The 24,594-nt window shown below is 42.0% G+C and overlaps 1 protein-coding gene across 2 annotated transcripts in view; it reads left to right on the forward strand.

Moving 5' to 3' along the window:
• The window catches only part of SLC9A7 (solute carrier family 9 member A7), a 156,043-nt gene that overhangs the window by 53,036 nt on the left and 78,413 nt on the right, over positions 1-24,594 (forward strand). For both annotated transcript variants that reach the window (XM_073614604.1, XM_073614605.1), the window contains exons 3-4: positions 11,068-11,145; positions 24,098-24,174. In XM_073614604.1, coding sequence (XP_073470705.1) covers positions 11,068-11,145; positions 24,098-24,174 — 155 coding nt within the window. The remainder of the gene's footprint in view (positions 1-11,067; positions 11,146-24,097; positions 24,175-24,594) is intronic.

A 24,594-nucleotide genomic window follows, 5' to 3' on the forward strand; every position in this document is an offset into this window, starting at 1 on the left:
CGCATATTTTTCAGACAGAAGAATTTGCCCTTCAGTTGACTAAACACACCCCGCAAGCGTCCAGGAATAATAGCAGAAAAATGTGTTTTGCAGCACTGCCCATCATTGAATAATCCGCCCCTCACCGACTTGAACATGCCTCGCCAGCGCGAGGCTCAATCTGGCAGAAAAATTTCTTCCCTTGGCTATTGTGCACAGGCGCCGTCTCTCCGACACAACAGCTGATCGTAGACTTAGCTGTCGTGCTGTTCCGTACGGCGCATGCGCCGGTTGTTCCGGGCACTTTTTTGATAGAACACCACAATAGCCACCAATTTGGCATGCGATTTGACATGTCCAATCGCATGCCAAATCGCTGCAATGTGAACCACGACTAAAGGCAAGTGCAGCAGAAACCTATGAAAAAAATACAACCGGATACAAATAAGTTCTGTAGGTATGCATATAGAAGAATAGTGCACTTCTGTGCAGTCCTGCAAGGCTGGCCATACATTATACAATTTTCTTGTACAACTTTCCCTTAGATTTACCAAAACCATATGAGGTCAGACCCAAACACTTTGAATTTGTATGCAATCAGGCAGGCCCTTGCACTACATAGTTGAAGGTAAATCTAAAGAAAATTAAAGAAAATTGTATGGTGTATGGCCAGCTTAAAGTGACTGTGAAGGCTTTTTTTTTATTTTTTAATAACATGTTATACTTGCCTCCACTGTGCAGCTCTTTTTTCACAGATTAGCCCCGAACCTGCTCTTCTGGGGTCCCCCAGCGGCTCTCGCGGCTCCTCCCCACATCTGATAACCCCCTTGAAGAAGCGCTTTCCTGAGGGGGTTACCTTGTGGGCGCGCTCCCAAGTCCAGCATTTGCGTCTATAGACACAGAATGCCGGACTCATTGGATTTGATTGTGAGCCAATGACTGCACTGCTATCAATCTATCCAATCAAGAGCTGGGACCCTGTGGAGAGAAAGACAGTGCATCCCTGCCGACTGAATGAAGGGGTTCAGGTAAGTAAAACGGGGGGGCTAGGGGGGCGGTGACTGCCAGGTGTTTTTTCACTGTAATGCATAGGATGTATTAAGGTGAAAAAACATGAACCTTTACAACCTCTTTAACCACTTACCAACCGGCCCATAGCCGAATGACGGCTGCAGGGCGGTTGGATAACTCTGGGTGGACGTACTATGACGTCCTCCCAGAATTCCCCTCTCGCGCGCCCCCTGGGGCGCGCACCCGAACACATCCGTGACCGCCTGGTCCGGAGGACCCGGCGCATCACGGATCCCGGTAAATGGCCGCTTTTCAGCCGGCGATTCCCTACACCATGAGGACGATCATAGCAGCTGTTCCACTGCTTGATCGTTCTTACGGGAGGCGAGAGGGGATGTCCCCCCCTCCCGCGCTTCTACCGACTCACCGCTACGATCGAAGCCAGGATCGTTTTTTTTTTTTTTTTTTTTTTTTATTTCAGGCTTCCCAGCCTAGAGGTGAGATGTGGGGTCTTATTGACCCCATATCTCACTGTAAAGAGGACCTGTCATGCCATATTCCTATTACAAGGATGTTTATATTCCTTGTAATAGGAATAAAAGTGGTCAAAAATTTTTTTTTTTGGAAAAAAGCATCAAACTAAAATAAATAAAGTAAAATGAACAATAAAAAAAAATAAAAAAATTTTAAAGCGCCCCTGTCCCTGCGTGCTCGCATGCAGAAGCGAACGCATACATAAGTCCCGCCCACATATGAAAACCGTGTTCAAACCACACATGTGAGGTATCGCTGCGATCGGTAGAGCGAGAGTAATAATTTTGGCCCTAGACCTCCTCTGTAACTCAAAACATGTAACCAGTAAAAAATTTTAAAGCGTTGCCTATGGGGATTTTTGAGTAGCAAAGTTTGGCGCCATTCCACAAGCGCGTGCAATTTTGAAAGGTGACATGTTGGGTATCTATTTACTCAGTATAACTTCATCTTTCACATTATGCAAAAACATTAGGCTAACTTTACTGTTTTGGTTTTTGTAAAGCACAAAACAGTTTTTTTCCCAAAAAAAACGCGTTAAAAAAATTGCTGCGCAAATACCGTGCGAGATAAAAAGTTGCAACGACCGCCATTGTATTCTCTAGGGTCTTTGCTAAAAAAACATATATAATGTTTTGGGGTTCTATGTAATTTTCTAGCAAATAAATGATGATTTTTACATGTAGGAGAGAAATGTCAGAATTGGCCTGGGAGCTACAGAACGCCTGAAGGTGCTCCCCTGCATGTTGGGCCTCTGTATGTGGCCACGCTGTGTAAAAGTCTCACACATGTGGTATCACCATACTCGGGAGTAATAGCAGAATGTGTTTTGGGGTGTAATTTGTGGTATGCATATGTGGTGTGTGAGAAATAACCTGCTAATATGAAAGAATTGTGGGAAAAAATGACAACTTCAAAAATCTCACCATGCATCTTTCTAAATACCTTGGAATGTCTTCTTTCCAAAAAGGGGGTATTTGTACTTTTCTGGAATGTTAGGGTCTCAAGAAATTAGATAGGCCGTCAGTACTTCAGGTGTGATCAATTTTCAGATATTCGCACCATAGCTTTTGGACTCTATAACTTTCACAAAGACCAAATAATATCCACCGATTTGGGTTAATTTTACCAAAGATATGTAGCGGTATAAATTTTGGCCAAAATATATGAAGAAAAATTACTAATTTGCAAAATATTATAACAGAAATGAAGAAAAATGCATTTTTTTACAGATTTTTCTGTCTTTTTTCTTTTACGGCGCAAAAAATAAAGAACCCAGCGGTGATTAAATACCACCAAAAGAAAGCTCCATTTGTGTGAAAAAAAGGACAAAAATTTCATATAGATACAGTGTTGCATGGCTGAGTAATTGTCATTCAAAATGTGAGAGCACCAAAAGCTGAAAATTGGTCTGGTTAGGAAGGGGGTTTAAGTGCCCAGTTGTCAAGTGGTTAAGGTCCATAAAAAGGTCTCCAGTTAAATAGTGTGAGTGAATATCAAAAAAATGTGTTTGCTAGATGATCTGGATGCATTCCAATGTACTTGAGTCATAAGACCGTGATCAATTTCTAAGAATCAGCGAGCATAGGTGAAATGAAAGTGAAAGAACAATAACTGACGAGATGCCAAAATAAAGATAATAAAAAACACAAAGTGTACATGCTTTTTGACTGCACTGAGAACTAGTGTCTTCTTTGCAAAGTGCTATTAAGTCATTTATCTTCATAGAACCCCCTTCTTCTTTACCACTTGCATAGTAAAGAATGGACCTCGGGGTGAATTTTGTAACTCACTTTGGAAATGTTAAAACCTAGACAAATAACAAATTGGCATCCATGATTTTTGGATATGGACTTGCCACTCTGCTTTTCAGTGCCTCAGTACATGGCTGTGATGGGCAGGTTCATTAACCAGTAGTGAGTTATCAGTTCACCCAGGTTTTTTTCAGGCTGATACAAAAATCAGAAAGGATGTTGCCTTTCTTTGTTTAACCACTTCAATACCAGGCACTTACACCCCCTTCCTGCCCAGACCAATTTTCAGCTTTCAGCGCTGTCGCAATTTGAATGACAATTGCACGGTCATGCTACACTGTACCCAAACAAATTTTTTGATCATTTTGCTCACACAAATAGAGCTTTCTTTTGGTGGTATTTGATCACCTCTGCGATATTTTTTGCGCAACAAATAAGAAAAGACCAAAAATTTAGAAAAAAAAAGCTTTTTTCTTAGTTTCTTTTAAAATCTTTTGTAAATAAGTAAGTTTTCTTCAACTGATATGGCTGCACTGGCGGGCACTGATATGGCGGCACCAATGAGGTGGCGCTCATGATGGGCACTCATAGGCGGCACTGATGGGTGGCATTGCTGGGCATCTCTGATCCATAATGGTGCCAGTCAGTGCCAATTTGTGGGCACTGATTGGCATATATTTGCATATGTGGATGGCCATGGGGGACGTACCTGGCCATCCACATGTTAGGGGCTTCCCTGGTGGTCCAGTGTGGGCATCCCGCGGGGGGGGGCTGCACTGATAAACAATCAGCGCAGACCCCCCTGTCAGGAGAGCCGCCGATCGGCTCTCCTCTACTCGCTTCTGTCAGACGCGAGTGAGGAAAAGCCGATCAACGGCTCTTCCTGTTGACATTGTGATCAGCCGTGATTGGACACGGCTGATCACCTGGTAAAGAGCATCCGTAGAAGGCTACTTACCGAGATCGGTGTAGCGGTGTGTCAGAATGACACACTGCACCATCGATCGCCCAGATGCACGGGCACGCGGCGGCTGTTATCCTGCTGGACATCATATGACGTCCAGTCAGGATAACTGAACCACCTCCCGGCCGTCATTTTGCTATAGGCTGGGCGGGAAGTGGTTAAGTACTGGACTGATTTAAAACTATTAATCAGCCTGCAGGGCCATTTTAAGCCAGTTAAAAATAATACAGCTACCTCACATTCTGGAAAACCTGACTTGGTGCAACATCAGAAAACATTTGGTAAGCACAAATTTATGGGCAACAGCGCACCATAAAATCATAAATTGTGGCAATTTTTTCCCCCACCTAGTGGCCAAAGAAGTGTTTTTTTTTTTTTTTTCTTAATCTCAGTTAAGGACGTGCATTTTGCCGCATTCGAGATGGGTTCATCACAGAAAAAATGTAGAATGTTCTACTTTTTGTTCACTGCACTGGAACACACTGCATAGATGTGAACTAGGGCCATTGGAATCCAGGTTAAAAACTTTCTTTGTGTTTTTGATGCTTAATTAAAAATGCACTGGACTTCATATGGTGTGAACCAGCCTTTAACCTCCCTGGCGGTATGATCATGTCAGATTTTTGTCCGTCTCAAAGCGGTACATTGTTTTGCATGGATATTTGGCGTTTTATTATTGTAGGCCTGTAATTCTTAGTAATAACACACTTAAATCTGTCCAAACAAGAGTCTAGTAGACATCCCGAGTATGATGACGTTTTTGAAACACGAAATCATAAATTATAATATAATATAATAAATAACTAAATAATTATAACAAATATAATAATATAATATTTATTCAATAATGTAATCAAATCAAAAACATTGAAATTTGCTCAGTTGCAGAATTGTAGCTGTCATTACTTTTCAGTGTTTGATGACGAATTTCCCCACAAATCACAAAATTCTGCAAGTGTTCCAATTTACTATCGCTGTTTTCTAGCTGGTCTAAAACCACTTTTGATGTAAAGGGACGCTTATTGGTTGCTATGGACATTCTCAAGTTTCCAGGCAGAAAGAACAGTATCTAATAGAAAACTGCATGCAGGGCACTGTATAAAGATTACAGTGTACTGTATGTTTATGTTTTTTTTTTTTTTCACTTTTTCAAGTTGGCGCCAGGCTCCGTCCCCATTCATCGCGATGCTCACAGGGAACGGAGCCCGGCACACAGTACATCGGGCGGAAAACACAGGATCCTGAGGACAAGGTAAGTAACTAACTTTCCCAGGATACTGCCATGCAATCCTTTTGTGTGGCTTGGGGTTACTGCTTTTGGTAATGAAAATTCACCCCGAGCCACACTCAGGATTACTGCCAGGGAGGTTAAAGTGGTTGTAAAGGCTCAAGGTGTTTTTGTTGTGTGTGTGTTTTTTTTTTTTTTTTTTTCTTTTACCTTCATGCATGAAGGTAAAAAACCTTCTTCATGCAGCAGTCTTCCTAACCCCCCCATACCTACTGAGCCCCATCATGTGCATGAAAGCCTTGGCTCTTCAGGGACTCTCCCTCATTGGGCTGAGGTAGCAGCGGAAGCTATTGGTTCCCACTGTTGTCAATCCCATCACAGCCAGTGCGGAGAGAGAGGGAGCAGGGCTGTGTGTGTAAATGGACATGCAGAGCAGTGACTCAGAAGCCTGCCTGCTCAGGTGCCAGGGCTGCTGATAAGGCGGTACAGCCAGCCCTCCTGTACCTGGCCTGGGCCCCATCAGTTCAAAAGTGGGGCCCAGGCACCTGCTGAGCAGGAGAGCCAGCTGTACTGTCTTATTGCAGACACCAATCCTAATCTGCCTTTCCCTGTAGCCCTGCGGGCTTCCCTCCTCTCCTCTGCTGCTGGCACACAGGGGATGATTCAAGATAGAGACCGGGAGAAGTGGCTGGTGAATATGATTTATTGGCCCCTTCCTTTCCTGAATGAACTCAGTGAGTGATCGGTACCAATCAATCCTGTGTCCATTCTTTACTGAAGCATAGTAAATGGTTTACTATGCTAAAGTCTGTGACTGAGCTAGAAGCTTCAGAGCGCTTCCAATTCATTTATCTGTGCAGCTGAGAAATCGATGTCCTCAGTCACTTCCGGCCTGGGGAGGGGGGGCCCTATCAGGTAGGCTGTATGGGGCCCCTTGATTTCTAACAGCTGCCCTGCGTGCCTGCTGTGGGGGCAGGATGGAGGGGCCTGGAGCGCCGCCCCAGGGGACCTAAAAATCTGGGCTGCTCTGTGCAAAACCACTGCACAGAGCAGGTAAGTATAACATGCGTGTAATTAAAAAAAAAAAAAAAAAAAAAAAGCCCTTGCTATCACTTTAAGCTGAATTCCAGGTTGTTTTTTTTTTTTTTTTTTTTTGCAAAGTTACATTGGTCCAGCTTGGACTATGTCGGTATACATATTTCATACCTGCCCAATTTTTGTGGAAGCGGAGAAACACTGTAGCAGCCACCACTACTACAGTGGTCCTTCTGATCATCTGGGTCCCATGCATAGTAATCATGGGGAACCCTTTGCATTCATTGAGAATATTGCAAGTCATTCTATGAATTTCGGCCTTTCACTATGCAGAAGGGCAGCTGTTCGGCACAGGACAGAAGACAACGAGGACCACTGTAGTAACACCTACTACTGCAATGATTCTCTGGTTCAAAAGCCATTAACAAGGTAAGGAATATGTACACAAGTTGGACCAATGTAACTATGCAAAGAAAAAAAAATACCTTTTTTTTTTTTTTTTTTTTTTTTTAAGATTCACCTAAGACTCTTGACACACTTGCCCAGTAAAAAAAAAGGCACTGTGCTTCCAGAGTCATGTCCAGTTCATTCCTTCAAGCTCTACTGTCCCTGGTCCACCCATTTTATTGATTTGGATTTCAGTTCTTTCAATCCTGAATGCTCAGCATCACATGTGGGCATTACTGAGGGCAGTCTGGATGCAAATGCTGCTCACGGAGATGCCTTTCACACTGCAGCACCGCTAAAACATTGGTCGTTTTAGTGGTACTTTAGCGGCACTTTTCGGGCGCTAGCGGGTGGATTTTTTTAAGGTCACGTGACCTTAAAAAATAAGGAAAAAAGTCCTGTTTTGTAGTGCTTTTAATGTTTAAGGCACTTTGGAAGCACTGCCAATTCATTTCAATGGGAAGGGGTGTTTTGTGAGCGCTATTTATAGAGCTCCCAAGCCGCCCCAAAGATGTTGCTTACAGGACTTTTCCTAACGTCCCGCAAAAGGGCACCGCTTGAGTGTGAAAGCACTCATTGTAAAGAATTGCAGTTTTCAGGCACTTTTTATATGCTATTTCTAGCGCTAAAACACCTGAAAACTTCCTCAGTGTGAAAGGGGTCTTAGGAACACCCACTTCTTCAGACTGACATCTACCCACCAAGGCATTTTGATATTTGCAGAACTCCTCCCATGATCCCGATTGCTGCTTGCACTAGCGCTGAGGGCCATTGAGAGGCGTACTGAGGCAGTGTGATGTTTTCAGGAAGCTATGTACAGCACCCTGCTGACCCCTCCCACCAGCCATGATCTGCCTGCACTTCATAGAGAGGCAATGATGTCACAGGGTCTAACATGAGCTAGGTGGTTTTAGTTAAGGTGGTTATAAAGGCTGGTTTGTTACCTTCATGTATGCTATGCATGAAGGTAAAAAACCTTCTGTGTGCTGCTCCTCCCCACAGCCCCCCAAAACACACACCTGACCCCCCTCTCTCCATCCAGCGATGTGCATGGGAGTCTTGGCTGTCCCTGGTCTCTCTCTCTCTTCCATTGGCTGAGAGACAACAGTGGGAGCCATTTGCTCACTGCCGTCAATCACAGCCAGTGAGCCAATGAGGAGGGGGCAGTGCCGAGCCACTGCTCTGTTTCTTATGGACGCAAAGACTGGGGCTCGGGAGCAAGCACAAACCAGTGCCCTCATAGCAAACTGCTATAAAAATGTCATTAGTATGTTGATGAGAGAGGAAATGGGGAATCAGGGAAGGCAAAAAAGCAAATAAACCGTCACCTTTTGAAGATGCACAACTGTACGAGTAGCACCAGACTACATATGGCTGTGGTATGCTATCCTAATCAGTTGTTTTAAATACAGCATATGATATTGTAGGTGATGAAAGCTGTTTTATATCATTTACATTAATAATAACAGCAGATATGCTTTTTCCATATTATAAATCCTGTTTTATTTTTCTGTTATTAGGCAACTGTCAAAATACACCTATCACAGACATTGTTACATGTGCTTCTATAGACAGATGCTCTATTATATACAAAAGCTCTCTAATCTCAAGGAATAAAAACTATCAAAGGCAGAACCGTGCTGCTTGACTCTAGAGTGGGGTTATACTTTTATGATGAAATATATCAGACTTTGTACTTTCTGCCTTACAATGACACTAATTGCATTTATCATCTATATTGAGACAAATAGATTTCGAATGACAGTCATTTTCTACTTTGAGTTCATCTATTATTGTCAGAAACATTCTCTGGCTTCACTGCACTTTATAGAATTGCCTCAAAGGCCTTCACTGAATTTTCCTTTTTTGCCCATAAGGCTTTCAGTACAGTGACTTGAAATAGACTTTCACTGAAGATCCTGTGTACCCTGGATCGCATTGACTAGTACTTTACAAGCAAACTAGCTGCCCAATATGACTTCATTAAACACAAGAGCAGTCTTTTTTTATTTTTTATTGCAGCTTACTAATTCTTAGATATGATGGCTGCATTCGTTTTTCATTTTTATGATTTCCTTCCTCTTTTCAAATGGTCATCCAGCCAGTAAGTACATTTTTTATTTATTTACTGGTATTTATTTTTTTCAACAGAACAAGCTCTTCTTCAAATGTAGCAGTTAAAGGCATGCGAAAAACATTTTACCACTTACAATGCAGTGCTTACAATGATCAGTTTTTATTTATGTAAAACTTTTATTAGAAAAGAAACAAAACTGTTGCCGTAACTGCTCCTAAAGTGTGAGCTGGAGTTGGGCTTCATTTTATTAGTGTATTTAAATCTGCTAGTAAATCTAACACTCCCTTCCTCCAAGACGAACAGTGTTGCTGTCCAAAGGTGCCCCTTGTGTGTGTTCATCCAGAGTGGGGCACTCTAATACAGGTGTGTTACTGGCCAGATCACCAGGTCAAAACAGGGGGAAACCGCCTTTAAACCTTTGCACCTCTGCATAAATGGAATTTTGAAATGAATACTCAATTTAAAATGGCAAAAAAGCAAACTAAAAGGGGTTTGTTCTGTACTTGGGTCGTATGTGAAAAAGTCCTCGGCTACTCAGATTTTCTGGCAATTTTTAATTTGCTGTAGAAACACGGCAGAGGCTGATTGTTTTCTGTAGCAGCGCACATTACTCTACAGCACAATTTAATGCTCCTACACATTGGCAGATAGTTACCAAGTTGGCCCTTGCAAGACTCCCCCGATTAACTACTAGCCAGATAAGTAAGGCAAGTTTTAGTTTATTCAATTTTATTTACTTGGAAGGAAAGAAAGTCGCTCGGTTCCCCCATCAACACCGACATCCCTCCCGATGTGCTAGTGTGTTCTGCCAGTGGGAAGCCTTCCTGGCCCTCAGAACACAGTGATGACTGCTAGCAGCTATAGCCGCCAGCTTTAATTGCATGTTAAAAATCTGACAGGTTGGTTGTACCCAAGTCAGTTGATGGATTGACTTGGGTATAATCGGCCTACCCATAGATGGATCGAATCTCAGCCGGTCCCCGTTGAACCGGCTGAGATTTGATCCATCTATTGTTGGCTGAAGACTTATTCAATTTAGAAGGGAGCAGTGTTTAAATCTTAGTGACAGTGGTAAGAGATTCCAAGACCCATTAGACCAACATCTGGAAATTATGGGACTCTAAACATCAGACGGCCCTTGTTCATCTGCACAAATGGTTATGTCCTCCCCTTCTCCTACATTAGAGGTTCAGCAGAAGAATGAACACCATGGCCCTGTAGTTGCAAGCAAGATTTTCTGTCCAGATGGTCATAAGAATGGCTTTTAAATACAAAAGGAAGCAATTGTAACAAATATAATCAAGTCAAGAAATCCCGCAGCTGTAAAAGAGGCAATTTCATTGTAATCAACCATTGGTCATTTACAGTGCACTGATGATTGCTTCCAATAAATACAACTGTTAGTATACTATTATCTTTAGTTCATTATACTCTGGCTCCATTCTCACTAGTGCGATCTGTCATGGAACTTGCGACGTGAAGTCGCTTGACAAGTCGTCAACCATGTGTATTTCAATGGCTACTGTTCTAATTGTTGCGACTCCGAAAAAGGTTTCCGCACCACTTTTGATGCAATTTTCTTACTACTTGATGAATGCCATAGAGTGTAATAAGTTGCATTCTAGTGGCAGGAAGTCGGACTGCAAATCTTGCGACTTTGGAGTCGTACCAGTGAGAACTGAGCTTCTTTAAAAAGTAAAAATCCTAATGGTGGGGAGACACTGAGAGAGCTGCAAGTAAAGAAGCCTCAATTTTATATCTGGACTAGAATGGAAATGCTTTCTCTGGATTTTTTTAAAATGTCAGCATGTTTCCTAACACTGGTGCATGTGAAGAGAATAATGTCAGAGGTAATGGTAGAAATGACGTATGCTGTATGGTATGGTTTTCTTTATTTAGAATGGCAAAAAAAAAAAAAAAAAACTCTGTGCATAGGTTAAACATAGGTTTAAGTCACAAAATTCATATGTAAAGACAGATTCAAAAAAATATGTAACGGCTTTAAGATTTCTCCCACTAAACCTTGTATCGTTTGTTGCAGGTGACTTTCGACCCCGAAGTCTTCTTTAATATTTTACTGCCTCCAATCATTTTTCATGCAGGATATAGCCTAAAAAAGGTGAGAAAATCAACCCACACCACCATTTGTTTACGGTTTTTGAAATGCAGTGATAAAGTGACTCAAAATACGGAATATTATAAAATATATATACAGTATCTCTCAAAAGTGAGTACACCCCTCACATTTTTGTAAATATTTTATTATATCTTTTCATGTGACGACACTGAAGAAATGACACTTTGCTACAATGTAAAGTCATGAGTGTACAGGTTGTATAACAGTGTAAATTTGCTGTACTCTCAAAATAACTCAACACACAGCCATTAATGTCAAAACACCCTTAAATGAAAATGTCCAAATTGGACCCAAAGTGTCAATATTTTGTGTGGCCACCATTATTTTCCAGCACTGCCTTAACCCTCTTGGGCATGGAGTTCACCAGAGCTTCACAGGTTGCTCCTCCACCTTCCATTTGAGGATGTCCCACAGATGCTCAATAGGGTTTAGGTCTGGAGACATCCTTGGTCCATCACCTTTAATCTCAGCTTCTTTAGTGGTCGTCTTGGAGGTGTGTTTGGGGTCGTTATGTTGGAATACTGCCCTGGGAGGGGATCATGCTCTGCTTCAGTATGTCGCAGTACATGTTGGCATTCAGAGTTCCCTCAATGAACTGTAGCTTCCGATTGCCAGCAGCACTCATGCAGCCCCAGACCATGACACTCCCACCACCATGCTGTAGGCAAGACACACTTGTCTTTTTACTCCTCACCTGCTTGCCGCCACACACGGATGACACCATCTGAACCAAATAAGTTTATCTTGGTCTCATCAGACCACAGGACATGGTTCCAGTAATCCATCTCTAGTCTGCTTGTCTTCAGCAAATGGTTTGTGGGCTTTCTTGTGCATCATCTTTAGAAGAGGCTTCCTTCTGGGACCACAGCCATGCAGACCAATTTGATGAAGTGTGTGGCGTATGGTCTGAGCACTGACAGGCTGACCCCCCCCCCACCCCTTAGACCTCTGCAGCAATGCTGGCAGCACTCATACGTCCATTTCTCAGAGACAACCTCTGGATATGACGCTGAGCACGTGCACTCAACTTTTTTGGTCGACCAAGGCTAGGCCCGTTTTGATTGGAACCTGTCCTGTTAAACCACTGTATGGTCTTGGCCACTGTGCTGCAGCTCAGTTTCAGGGTCTTGGCAGGGCCGTAAATATGTTTTTTTATTTTCCTTTTGGGGGGGGGGGGGGGGGGGTGTCAGGTCTTTCAAACTTAAAGGCATCATTTACACTTTTATGTTGGGGGAGGTATGGTAAAATCATGTGACAGCAGAGTGGGACCATGAGGCTTTGCAATGCAGCGCAGCAAAAATTATCCCCATTCAACTGGATAAAACGCAATGCACGCAGTTGTGGTGTGGTAGTGTACTCATTAGTACAGCAAGCTCCTCCTAAGCTCCCTAGTTTTTTTTGTTTTTTTTTTTGTTTTTTGTTTTTGTTCAGACTGCTTGGGTTGAACTAAAAAAAACTTGTGAACCAAAACCATGTGTACCAGGCTTTAGATCTCATTCATATTCTAAATGCCCAATGGAATGGCAAATATACCATGAATACCTACAGACAGGATCCCAGTTTTTTTTTTTTTTTTTTGTCAGATGCTCAGCCTGTTCATCTGAGTGATAGGCTGAAAAGAGATTGGAACATCTGAAATCCCGGGTGCAGGTATTTGCAGTATGCTTTTGCTGCACCATGGTCATGTAGGATGTATGAATGAGACCAACACTGGATTTGAGCTAACCTTACTGTGCAAGTTGAGCAGGTGCAGGGGACAACATATTGTGGTAGGCAGTAAATTCAGTGATTTATTTAAACCTTAAACTGTGTCCTAAGAAATTTTATGAAATGTTTTAACAGATGAAACAAAAAATATTGTGCACTGCCTACCACAGGATGGGGCCCTTTGCACCTGGTCAGTATGGTTGGTTTTTAGTCAGTCTTAATGTAGTAAACCCAGCTTTTGAACTTGTACCTACAAGTAAGCCTATAATAATGCTTACCTGTAGGTATAGTGAATATCTCCTAAACTTGTGGTGTTTAGGAGATATTCACATGGAAAGAAGCCGATCATGTCACCGGTGCATGCGCTCTGAAGAGACGGCATACCACTTGGTTGTACCTGTCCTAGATAGGAGTGCAGTTCGTGTGCACTTTTGTGACCCATTTTTAGCGGACAGCCAGCTATAGCTTTCAGCTGACATCACTCAGCAGGTCCAGGCTGTGGAAAGATCCTAACTTTAAAGTCAGGATTCATCCAGATGCCTGGACCAGCAGCTAGCCAGCCGCTCCTGCTCCCTCTACAGCATGGCATTCCAGTGAGCTTTGGGGGGTGGGCAGAGCCAGGGACTGAGAACTGAATGATCAGCGGTCTTTCACCCCCTTCCTGCCCAAGCCATTTTTCAGCTTTCAGCGCTGTCGCACTTTGAATGACAATTGCATGGTCATGCAACACTGCACCCTAATGAAATATATATATTTTTTTTTTTCCCACAAATAGAGCTTTCTTTTGGTGGTATTTGATCACCTCTGCTGTTTTTATTTATTGCGCTATAAACAAAAGAAGAGGGACAAGTTTTGAAAAAACACAATATTTTTTACTTTTTGCTATAATATCCCATTTTTTTTTTTTAAACAAATTTTTTCCTCAGTTTAGGCTGATATGTATATTTCTACATTTTTTGGGAAAAAAAAATCGCAATAAGCGTATATTGATTGGTTTGCGCAAAAGTTATAGTGTCTACAAAATAGGGGATAGATTTATAGCATTTTTATTTATTTATTAATTTTTTTACTAGTAATGGGGGCGTTCTGCGATTTTTATTGTGACTGCGATATTGCGGCGGACATATCGGACACTTTTGACATATTTTTGGGACCATTCACATTTATACAGCGATCCATGCTATAAAAATGCATTGATTACTGTATAAATGTGACTGGCAGGGAAGGGGTTAACACTAGGGGGTGATCGAGGGGTTAATTGTGTCCTAGGGGAGTGATTCTAACTGTGTGGGGAGGGGACTGACTGGAGGAGGTGACTGATCGCTGTCCCTATGTAAAAGGGACACACCATTGGTCTCCTCTGATAGGACGTGGATCTGTGTGTTTACACACACAGATCCACGGTCCTGCTCTGTTACCCGGCATTCGCGGGTGCCTGGCGGACATCGCGGCCGCTAGGCACGGGCATCGGGTCCCGAGCGATGCGGCGGGTACGCGCGCGCCCCCTGGTGGCTAGGGAGGGCAGTCATGTCATATGATGTCCGCACCAGAACAACAGCTGCCTCGTCCCGCCGTCATATGAGAGTGGGTGGGCAGCTAGTAGTTAATCTCTCTGTTTTGGGTCTTACAAGCAGCTGGGGACAGATGCAACATTGGTTCGATGCTCCATCCACCTAGGTAAATTTTATAGTAAAAAAAAAAAAGAAAAAAAATCTTTTAAAGGAAAAAAAAACCCTCTCCCTCCTTAGAACCCTCCCTCCCCAAGCAAAGATTCCCACTGTAAAATATCTCACTCCCTCAAATATACCCCCCAAAATTAAAATGTCTCTAAACCGACCCCCAAAGCAAAAATATCTCCCTCAGTCAATACCCTCTCCCCCAGCAAAGATTCCTGATTATGAAGAAAATCTTCCTTCATCCAATCAAACTCCCTCCCAGAAACAAATCCCTGCCATTAACCACCCCCTGTAAACTTCTCTACAAGAAAATCCCCCCTTCTCCAAAAGCAAGCCCACCCCTTTTCCTTAACCCCCCACCAAAAGAAACTCCTCCAGGCTGGAATTCTCCCTTCCTCCTTCCCAAAAGAGAAAATTCATGCCTCCTCACTTACCAGACCTCAGATTCGGCACAGGAAAAAGGAGTAAGAAAACTCCTGCATCCCCAGTCTCCCTTCGGCTGTGTGATATGTTACCTCCAGGAGAAGTCTAGGAGTTCCCTCAACTGTGCACTGTCAATTGCCGGCATCTTAGACCTTGCAGTAATTTCATGCTTTCATGACCCCCCCCCCCTGTTATTTACACCCCTGGGTCTTGACAATCTAATTATAGCCTAGACCATCTTTATGTATAGCAACAATTATTTTTTTCAGATCCTCAGAGAGTTCTTTGCCATGAGGTGCCATGTTGAACTTCCAGTGACCAGTATGAGAGAGAGAGTGATAACACCAAATTTAACACACCTGCTCCCCATTCACACCTGAGACCTTGTAACACTAACGAGTCACATGACACCAGGGAGGGAAAATGGCTAATTGTGCCCAATTTGGACATTTTCACTTGAGGGTGTACTCACTTTTGTTGCCAGCAGTTTCAACATTAATGACTGTGTGTTGAGTTTTTTTGAGGGGACAGCAAATTTACACTGTTATACAAGCTGTACACTCACTACTTTACATTGTAGCAAAGTGTCATTTCTTCAGTGTTGTCACATGAAAAGATATAATATATTTACAAAAAAAATGTTACGGGTGTACTCACTTTTGTGAGATACTGTGTATGTGAAATATATAAAATGCGCTATTGCCATGGAGGGATCACACTGGTTTCAGCTTCAGTAGATGACAGAAGGTGGTCAGACATGGAATCACAAGCAAAACTTCTGTGGTATCCAGGGTATTGCTAAACATAAATTTGGCAATATGTTTTTAGGCCTAAGGAACAAGGATTGGAATAAATGCTGCAGACACCTTCAACACTGGCTTATTAGGGGAAACTGATCAGATAAGGTTTTCTAACCTGTTTAATGCTATCATTCTGATAAACATTGGCTGTATGTGTCTGAGGGTTCCCCATAGACATTAGATTAGTCACTTTTTATCTTGTGTCTATGGGTATCTTTATTCAGCTGTGTGAGTGGAGGAGGACATCTGGATCATATCAGGCTGCAGACAATGGGCTTTTTCTGACAAGCTGACTATAAATATGGAATATTAAGCCATTATTGAGCGCTAATAAAATGTGAAATGACACATACTCCAGATCCCAGGTTTTTTTAGTTAGTTTGGATCCACTATACAGTGTTCAATGATGCCAGAAGTCAATATCATTCTAACAGCTTTATTGACTTTTATGCCTCTGATTTGCCCCCTACTACCTAGTAGTATAATGTTGGCCTATCTCTGTGATGGGCAGCCTTTTTTATTTAAAACTAGATCTAAAAAAAATAAAGGAAGGCCATCAACGCCAGCAACTGTAGAAGCTGATTGCTGTTTCCGTAACAGATCAGTCCTGTAACTATATGTTGGGTTAGAGTCTTCTATGGTAGATATACAGTATACTGGCATACAGCCTACTATTTGGAGTAATGTCAATTTACATCTGTTTTGTGTACTAACCCAACATTTCACATTTAGGTTTATTCCTAGATCAATGTCCTGAGCACCACTCCTTTCCTACAACAACATATAAATCTGCGCAATACGCAATCAACTCTTGTATGTGTTTGCACATGCTCACGAACATACAAGTGTATTAGGAGAGAGTTGGAGTTCAATCTTAATGTCTGCAAAACCACAAATAATTGTAATGTCTCTTGAAATTGTTGCAAAACAGTTTTTAGTGAGAATTGTATGCTCCATCATTGAGGTATAAACTCAAAATTATAGAACTGAAACAGACTAAATTTAAACTCAACCATTATGTAATATTGAGATGAAAACATGTTTAAAGCACCAACAGAGTGAACTTGCTTTTGTGCTTGTATCTTGCTGATCACTATTGCTGTCACTAAGGCCAGGGCCAGCGTTGTCTACACAGTCAACAAAGGGCACCTTTGCAGAAATGATTTTATGTTCCTCGTGGTGCACAAAGAGTAGAGACGTGGCATTCATAGCATGGGCAGTTGTGGCGCGGTGTGGGCGGCTAGGACAATAAACTGACAGATGTAAAAATACAGGCGTAACTATCATACCATAGAAAATGAATAGGCTTTCGCCCTGACTAGAACTCAACCGTTATTTAACAGTAGGGAACACCAGGTGAAGTGGATGCAGCTCCTCTCAGATTAAGTCTTGAGATCCTAATGCACCTCCATCTAGGTGTAGCTATTTGTTTAAAAAAAATAAAAAGTATAAAAGAAATGAATAATGCACTCATTATTCAAAAGTGGATTAAGGCTTATCATAAACCCATCTAGACCTCCATCGGATCACTGTGAGGCTGCAGAGCTCTGCAGGCATGTGGCTAGTTGAAGCAGAGTTCTTGATGGTAGTACAGCTGTCGGTCTTCAGGCTAGAACATAAGCAGCAGCAGCTTCCAGAGGTAGCAAGATGGTTGCGGCTCCAAATGGCACCTCTCTGCTAGTTGATGACAGTCTTATGGTTTGATCAAGGGGTGCTCCTGTCTGCCGTGAAACATGAAGCCACACCCCCTTTACTTCCTGTCCTCATCCAGCCAAGAGAGGTGCTGTTTGGAGTCGCAGCCATCTTGCTACTTCTGGAAGCTGCTGTTGCTTATGTTCCAGCCTGAAGCCTGACCGCTGTACTGCCATCAAGGTCTCTGCTTTAACTAGACAAATGCCTACAGAGCTCTGCAGCCTCTCTGTGATCCTATGGAGGTCTATATGGGTTTGACCAGCCTTAATCCACTTTTAACTAGTGAGTGCATTTTTATTGTTATACTTTTTTTTTTTTTCTTTTTTTTTTTTTGGAAGCGCCCTCTTGTGTGTTTGCCATTTATTATGATAGTTACAAAAAGCAAACTGTGTAAGCACACAGGTAGCTGTGAGAAAATATAGCAATGCATGCTGTAAGTGATTAATGCTACATGTGATACTAGTTGCTTCTGCACTCTGTCAGGGAAGTCATGTACAGTTAGCATAACTCCAAACTTCTTTATTTAAAGGGACGTCAGTTCCCCTTTTGGAACCATATCTATTACTTTTTAGCTATTGAAGTATTGAACTACACTAAAATTTTCATCCAACCTCTAAATTACTGCATTGGTTATTCTTAAAACCCAATATATAGGAAAAGTAGGTTGTAAAAAAACACTTGTGGGTTCAACTAGTGATTTGTTGGCTATATATATATATATATATATACATTCTTACAAATAACTCTTTATTTGAGAAGAGCAAAAAATTAGACCATATGAAAAACCTACATATGTTCTAAATGATCTGCTTACCCAGGGGCCAGGCAGGGCGTCATACTTTTGTTCTAAACATGTACAAATGTCATGATCGGATCAACATGTTTATTCACCAAAGAGACCTTGGAGTGGACAAATAACCTGTGCAGCTTAGCCCTCTAAAGTCGAGGGGCCCATTTTATTCCCACAAACTTCAATTTTTCAATTTATTAAAGAGGTAGTAAACCCTGGTGTGTTTACTTCCTCTTTATTTCCCTGCAAAGGTAAAGCATAATGGGCTACTATGCACTGCATAGTAGCCCATTATGTGTCACTTACCTGAAACCGAGGCCTGCGATGTCACCGCTGTTCCCATTAGCAGCGAGCGTCTATCTTCACCCCTCTTCCTTCCGGGGCCGCGAACTCCGGCTCTGTGGCTGGCCGGAGTCGCGTGACGTCACTCCCGCGCATGCACGCGGGAGCCGCCAGTCACGGCGTGATCCCTATTAGAAACGGCACGATGTGCCCTTTCTAAAGGGCGCATGCGTTGTAGACATCAGCGCATGTGCTGTATTCATTGGCGCGCTGCTTTTATGGAGGTTTAAGAGATATTTCCAGCACCTACTGGTAAGCCCTAATATAGGTTTACCTGTAGGTAAAAGTGGTTGTACAGGGTGTACAACCACTTTAAAGAAAAACTATACCAAACCTCTTATCTTAGAGCTTTAGGAAGCATGAGTTAGTGATGTCAGAAGGGAAAGACTGGTGCCAGGGTATCTTCTTCGGTATTGGTGTTCTGTTTTAAGAATTTTAAAAGTGAAGTTTGTTGAAATAAAATGGGCCCCTTGACTTTAGATGGCTAAGTTGCACAGTCTATGGCATTTATTTACTAAAGGCAACTCCACTTTGCAATACAAGTGCACTTGGAAGTGCAGTCGCTGTAGATCTAAGGGGGACATGTGAGGAAAATAAAAAACAGCATTTTTGCTTGTACATGATTTGCTAAAATCAGCAGATCTTCCCCTCATTTCAGATCTTCCCCTCATTTCAGATCTTCCCCTCATTTCAGATCGAAAGCGACTGCACTAACAAGTGCACTTGTAGTGCAAAGTGGATTTGCCTTTAGTAAATCAACCCCTATTTGTCTACCTCAAGGTCTGCATAAACATGTTACAGTAGAACTATAGGCAAAACTTTTTATGGCCATGACATTTACACATATTTATGTCAAAGGTATACTAGCAGGGGGTATTTAGGCTGCTCTATGGCTCATTCTGATTATATAACCTCAAACTGAAATTGCCTAGGACCATCGGAAGGACACATCTGCGTGGGCTAATTTTGGGGACTATTTTGGGTGGTGACAACCAGTGGCGTCGCTAGGGGGTGGCTTTTGGGGCTATAGCCCCGAATCTGGGGCCCATAGCCCCGAGTCTCTGCAGGGGTCCCCAAGGGGAAGGGAGGTTCTCTGGGGACCCTGATGTAAGTGGGGGGCTCTCTGGCGACCCTGATGTAAGGGGGGGCTCTCTGGGAACCCTGATGTAAGTGGGGGGCTCTCTGGGGATATATACACACACATATATTACTGTATATACATGTGTATGCCCGCCCAAGCGTATGACTTTCTTTACTATGCAGCTATGGGCTCTAGCCCCAAATCTTTTGTAGACCTAGCAACGCTCCTGGTGAAAACACTGTTTGATTTTGATGCCTGCTCCAACTATATGCGGATGGGTAGGTGATCATTCACTTATCATAAAGCAAGTGGAAGCAGTGACCTATTCTCATAACAGGAAGCTGCTTTCAAGAGAGGTGTTGTAGCTCATAAAAGTAATTCTTTATCAGGGACACATTTTTCACAGTTATACCCCTTATTGTAGGCATGGCTGCAGATATTTTGTACTTCACAAAGATGGTTTTGCTTTTGTGCTCAGAGAAGAATTCATGGCTAGCTGCAGACAATGTGGCCACTAGATGTCACTATTCCACCTAGTAGTAATTCAGTGCATGCCTTATTAAAATACTTATGTTAGTATATTTTCATGTATTGATTGGCTGTGCTGCTTTAGTTGAGAATATTATGAAACTGTAGGTATGTGTTCCTCTTCTTAGGACGCTCTCTAGGTCATGCAATTGTATTGGTTTTATATTGTGTAAGAAATTTTGTTTTCTGCTCCTGTGCAATTGTTGCTTCTCTTATTGCACACTAGTTTCTGAATAAAAATCACCTTCATCTGCCCTATTTTGGTCAACTGTATATATCGTCATGGGTTAAGATTTGCCAAATGTGAAATATTAATGCTTACTCAACTTCTAAACCCATTTTGTATTTAATTAAAAAAAAAACCCTCATCTGACTTTCAAAATTTGCCAAAATGTACAATTTACATACCCTGGCAGAATTTGATTTCTTGCCCATTTTTCATAGAATATGAATGATAACACAAAAACTTTTCTTTCACTCATGGTTAGTATTTGGCAGAAGCCATTTATTATTAATCAACTGTGTTTACTCTTTTTAAATCATAATGATAACAAACTACCCAAATGATACTGATCAAAAGTTTACATACCCCAGTTCCTAATACCGTGTATTGCCCCCTTTATCATCAATGACAGCGTGAAGTCTTTTGTGGATGAGGCTCTTTATCTTCTCCGATGGTAAAGCTGCCCACTCCTCTTAGCCAAAAGCCTTCAGTTCCTGTAAATTCTTGGGCTGTCTTGCATGAACTGCATGTTTGAGATCTTCCCATAGTGGCTCAATGATATTGAGGTCAGGAGACTGTGATGGCCACTCCACAACCTTCACTTTATTATGCTGTAGCCAATGACAGATCGATTTGGCCTCGTGTATTGGATCATTGTCATGTTGGAATGTCCAAGTATGTCCCATGCGCAGCTTCCTGGCTGATGAATGCAAATGTTCCTCCAGTATTTTTTGATAACATACTGCATTCATCTTGCTATCAATTTTGACCAATATTCCTGTGCCTTTTTGTAGCTCACACAGCCCCAAAACATCAGCGATCCACCTCCTTGTTTCACTGTAGGAGTGGTATACCTTTCATCCTAGGCCCTGTGGACTCTCCAAATGTCGTGTTTATGGTTGTGGCCAAAAAGCTCAATTTTGGGCTCATCACTCCAAATGACTTTGTGCCAGAAAGTTTGAGGCTTGTCTCTGTGCTGTTTGACGTATTGTAAGCGGGATACTTTGTGGCATTTGCGTAGTAATGGCTTTCTTCTGGTGACTCGACCATGCAGCCCATCTTTCTTCGAGTGCCTCCTTATTGTGCATCTTGAAACATCCACACCACATGTTTTCAGAGAGTCCTGTATTTCACCTGAAGTTATTTGTGGGCTTTTCTTTGCATCCCAAACAATTCCTGGCAGTTGTGGCTGAAATTTTAGTTGGTCTACCTGACCGTGGTTTGGTTTCAACAGAACCCCTCGATTTCCACTTCTTGATTAGAGTTTGAACACTGCTGACTGGCATTCTCAATTCCTTGGATCTCTTTTTATATTCCTTTCCTGTTTTATACAGTTCTACTACCTTTTACCGCAGATCCTTTGACAATTCTTTTACTTTCCCCATGACTCATAATCCAGAAACGTCAGTGCAGCACTGGATGAGAGATGCAAGGGTCTGTCAGGAGTCCAGAAACTCACTGGCCTTTTATATACACACACTAATTACAAGTAAACAGATCACAGGTGAGGATGGTTACCTTTCAATAGCCATTCAAACCACTTTGTGTCAACTTGTGTGCATGTTATCAGGTCAAAATCACCAGGGTATGTAAACTTTTGATCAGGATCATATGGGTAGTTTATGTTGTGATTATGATTTAAAAAGAGTAAACACAGTTGATTAATAATAAATGGCTTCAGCCAAACACTAAAAATGAGTGAAAAAAGTTTTTGCGTTATCATTCATATTCTCTGAAAAATGGCCAAGAAATCATAAATTCTGCCAGGGTATGTAAACTTTTATGACCACAACTGTATCTGTTCCATGTTCCTGGTGCTCTCCCCTCTGCTGAATTGACTTGGCATTATCTATTCAGAACCTGCACATCATCGTAGATTAGTGTGCAGACCTCTAAGCAAGCTACAGCTTTGGCCTACAGCAGTAGGCAGTAGTAAAAGGTGGTAGGTAATGGCAGGAACAAATGGGTTATTTTTGATTTTGAGGGGGGGACACGTACAGGGAAGACAGTTTAGTGCAGAATATTTCCAATTTGTAGACCCTTGCTTCTAGCTCCTCTGAGTAGATCAGGAGCCTCCCCTTCTCCTATTTAGTCAGGATATAGAAGTAAGCCTCTAAACTGGAGAAACACTTGTGTAATTGCCCTACAAATTTCCAAGGAAACAATCCTGTATGCGCAGGAGTTCAGTCATCTTGGAATTGCAAAAATTGGACACTGTACTGTGTGTGCGCAGCTCAACATACAGTGCAAACAGACAGGTAAGAAACGTTAATGCAGAATAGGTATAGTATATCTCTTCTGTAGAAAATTAAATCCTGTTTGCTATTTTTTCACACTAAACTTTCAACTTTTATGTTTTTATGATTTTTATTTTTTTATTTTTTTTTTATTTCTTAATGGTTGGGGGAAGGGGAATTTGATGAAATATCAGGTCCAAACAGACCCTTAATAGCTCACTTTTCCGACCGAGAAAGAAATGGACACAGATTCTTCAATTCCTTTCTCTGCAGCCTCAGCTGCACGGGACAGTGAATGAATGAGAAGTGCACTGTACAGAGCGACTTCCTGTGCATTTTCAAACTGAAGCATAGTAGCACACTGAAGCACAGTTTACAGAGGGGGGGTTGTGGGTTTAAAAGTGCAGAGGGTTTATCAGTGCCAGGAAGGGGGGGGGGGGGAGGTGGCAGCAACCAAAAGTTGGCGGAGAGGGAAAGGAAAAAGTCGGATGCACCATAGGGAGAAGCCACCCAGGGTGCTTTGTTCCAATAATTGTGCCACCCACCCCCACTTTCAGCACTCTGATCACATGCTCTAATTCCCATAATTCACAAGCCTGTATACTTGTGTATGGATGTGAGTATACAGGCCTTTAGACAAGTTACCGTAAATAAATGTAAACAATCCTTTTTTTTTTTTTTTTACGGCTCTGTACTCAGCACTGCTGTACTATTCTTTACACAGCAGTATGCCTTGTGTTATAGATCAGGGGTCTCCAAACTTTCTAGGCAAAGGGCCAGATTGTGACCATTGAGAGTAGAAAATGCCTCAGACTTGGTGGTCAGAGGCGGTAAAAAAAATGTCATAACGCTGCCTGTGGGCGGTAGGAAGGAGGAACAGTGCACCATCATTGGTATTAGTGGGAAGACAAATTTCTAGTATTCGTGTCAGTGGGAGGAATGGTTCCTCATCCTTCTCATCCTTGGTATTAGTGGGAGGAAGAGTGCCTCATCATTGGTATTAGTTGGAGTGGTAGTGCCCCATTATTGATATTGGTAGGAGGAATAGTGCCCCGTCATTGGTATTGGTGAGAAGAATAATACCCATCATTGGTGTCCGTGGGAAGAATAGTGCCCCAACTATGGTGTCAGTGAGATGAATAGTGCTCCATCATTGGTGTCAGTTGATGGAATAATTAATTTTTATTTTTTCTCCCATGTGCAACTGGCCTAATGAGCCCTTTATTTCTTTATAAACTAGTAAAATCATGACTGACTGTTTGTTCCTAGTTCAATAGTGAGTTGTTTACCCGAATAGATTGTACATGTTCAATTCACAATATGACTGGTCTTCGTATCTATACCTGTTGTACTTTCTTTTTTTTTTTTTTTTTTTTTTAAGCCATGAAACCATAAAATTGAATAAACTTTTTTGTTAATGTTCCCTTTTTTACAGAGACACTTCTTCAGGAATATTGGATCCCTTCTCACTTACGCTTTCTTTGGTACTGCCGTCTCATGCTTCATCATTGGGTGAGTCATGAAAGTGTGACAATATGGATGATTTACAGTCATACAGTGAAGGGCTGTTTGTCAATGAGATCTCTGCTTGTGTCTGCATACTGTGCCTCATCCAGATTGTGCGCTGGCAGCAACACCGCTATATTTATCTTCCTCCAGCTCTGCAGTTTTCTGACCCTGCAAAAGATTAGTACAGCTATAAATAATATGCAAAAAAGATAACCCGTTGTGCTTTTCAGAATGAGATCCTGTGTACTATTCATCTTGTACCTTATGCTGCAGTGTGTTTCTTAACACTTGTCATTGACTAGAACATGGATTGAAATGAAATAAATGCTTGTGATGCCTCCTAGCAACCATTCATCTTCAAGTATACACTGAAAACCGTGGCAAAGTACAGATTGATTTAATTGGTTGTTATGAAACCACACA

Source organism: Aquarana catesbeiana, linkage group LG02, assembly GCF_042186555.1.
Source record: "Aquarana catesbeiana isolate 2022-GZ linkage group LG02, ASM4218655v1, whole genome shotgun sequence".
Taxonomy (NCBI): Eukaryota; Metazoa; Chordata; class Amphibia; order Anura; family Ranidae; genus Aquarana; species Aquarana catesbeiana.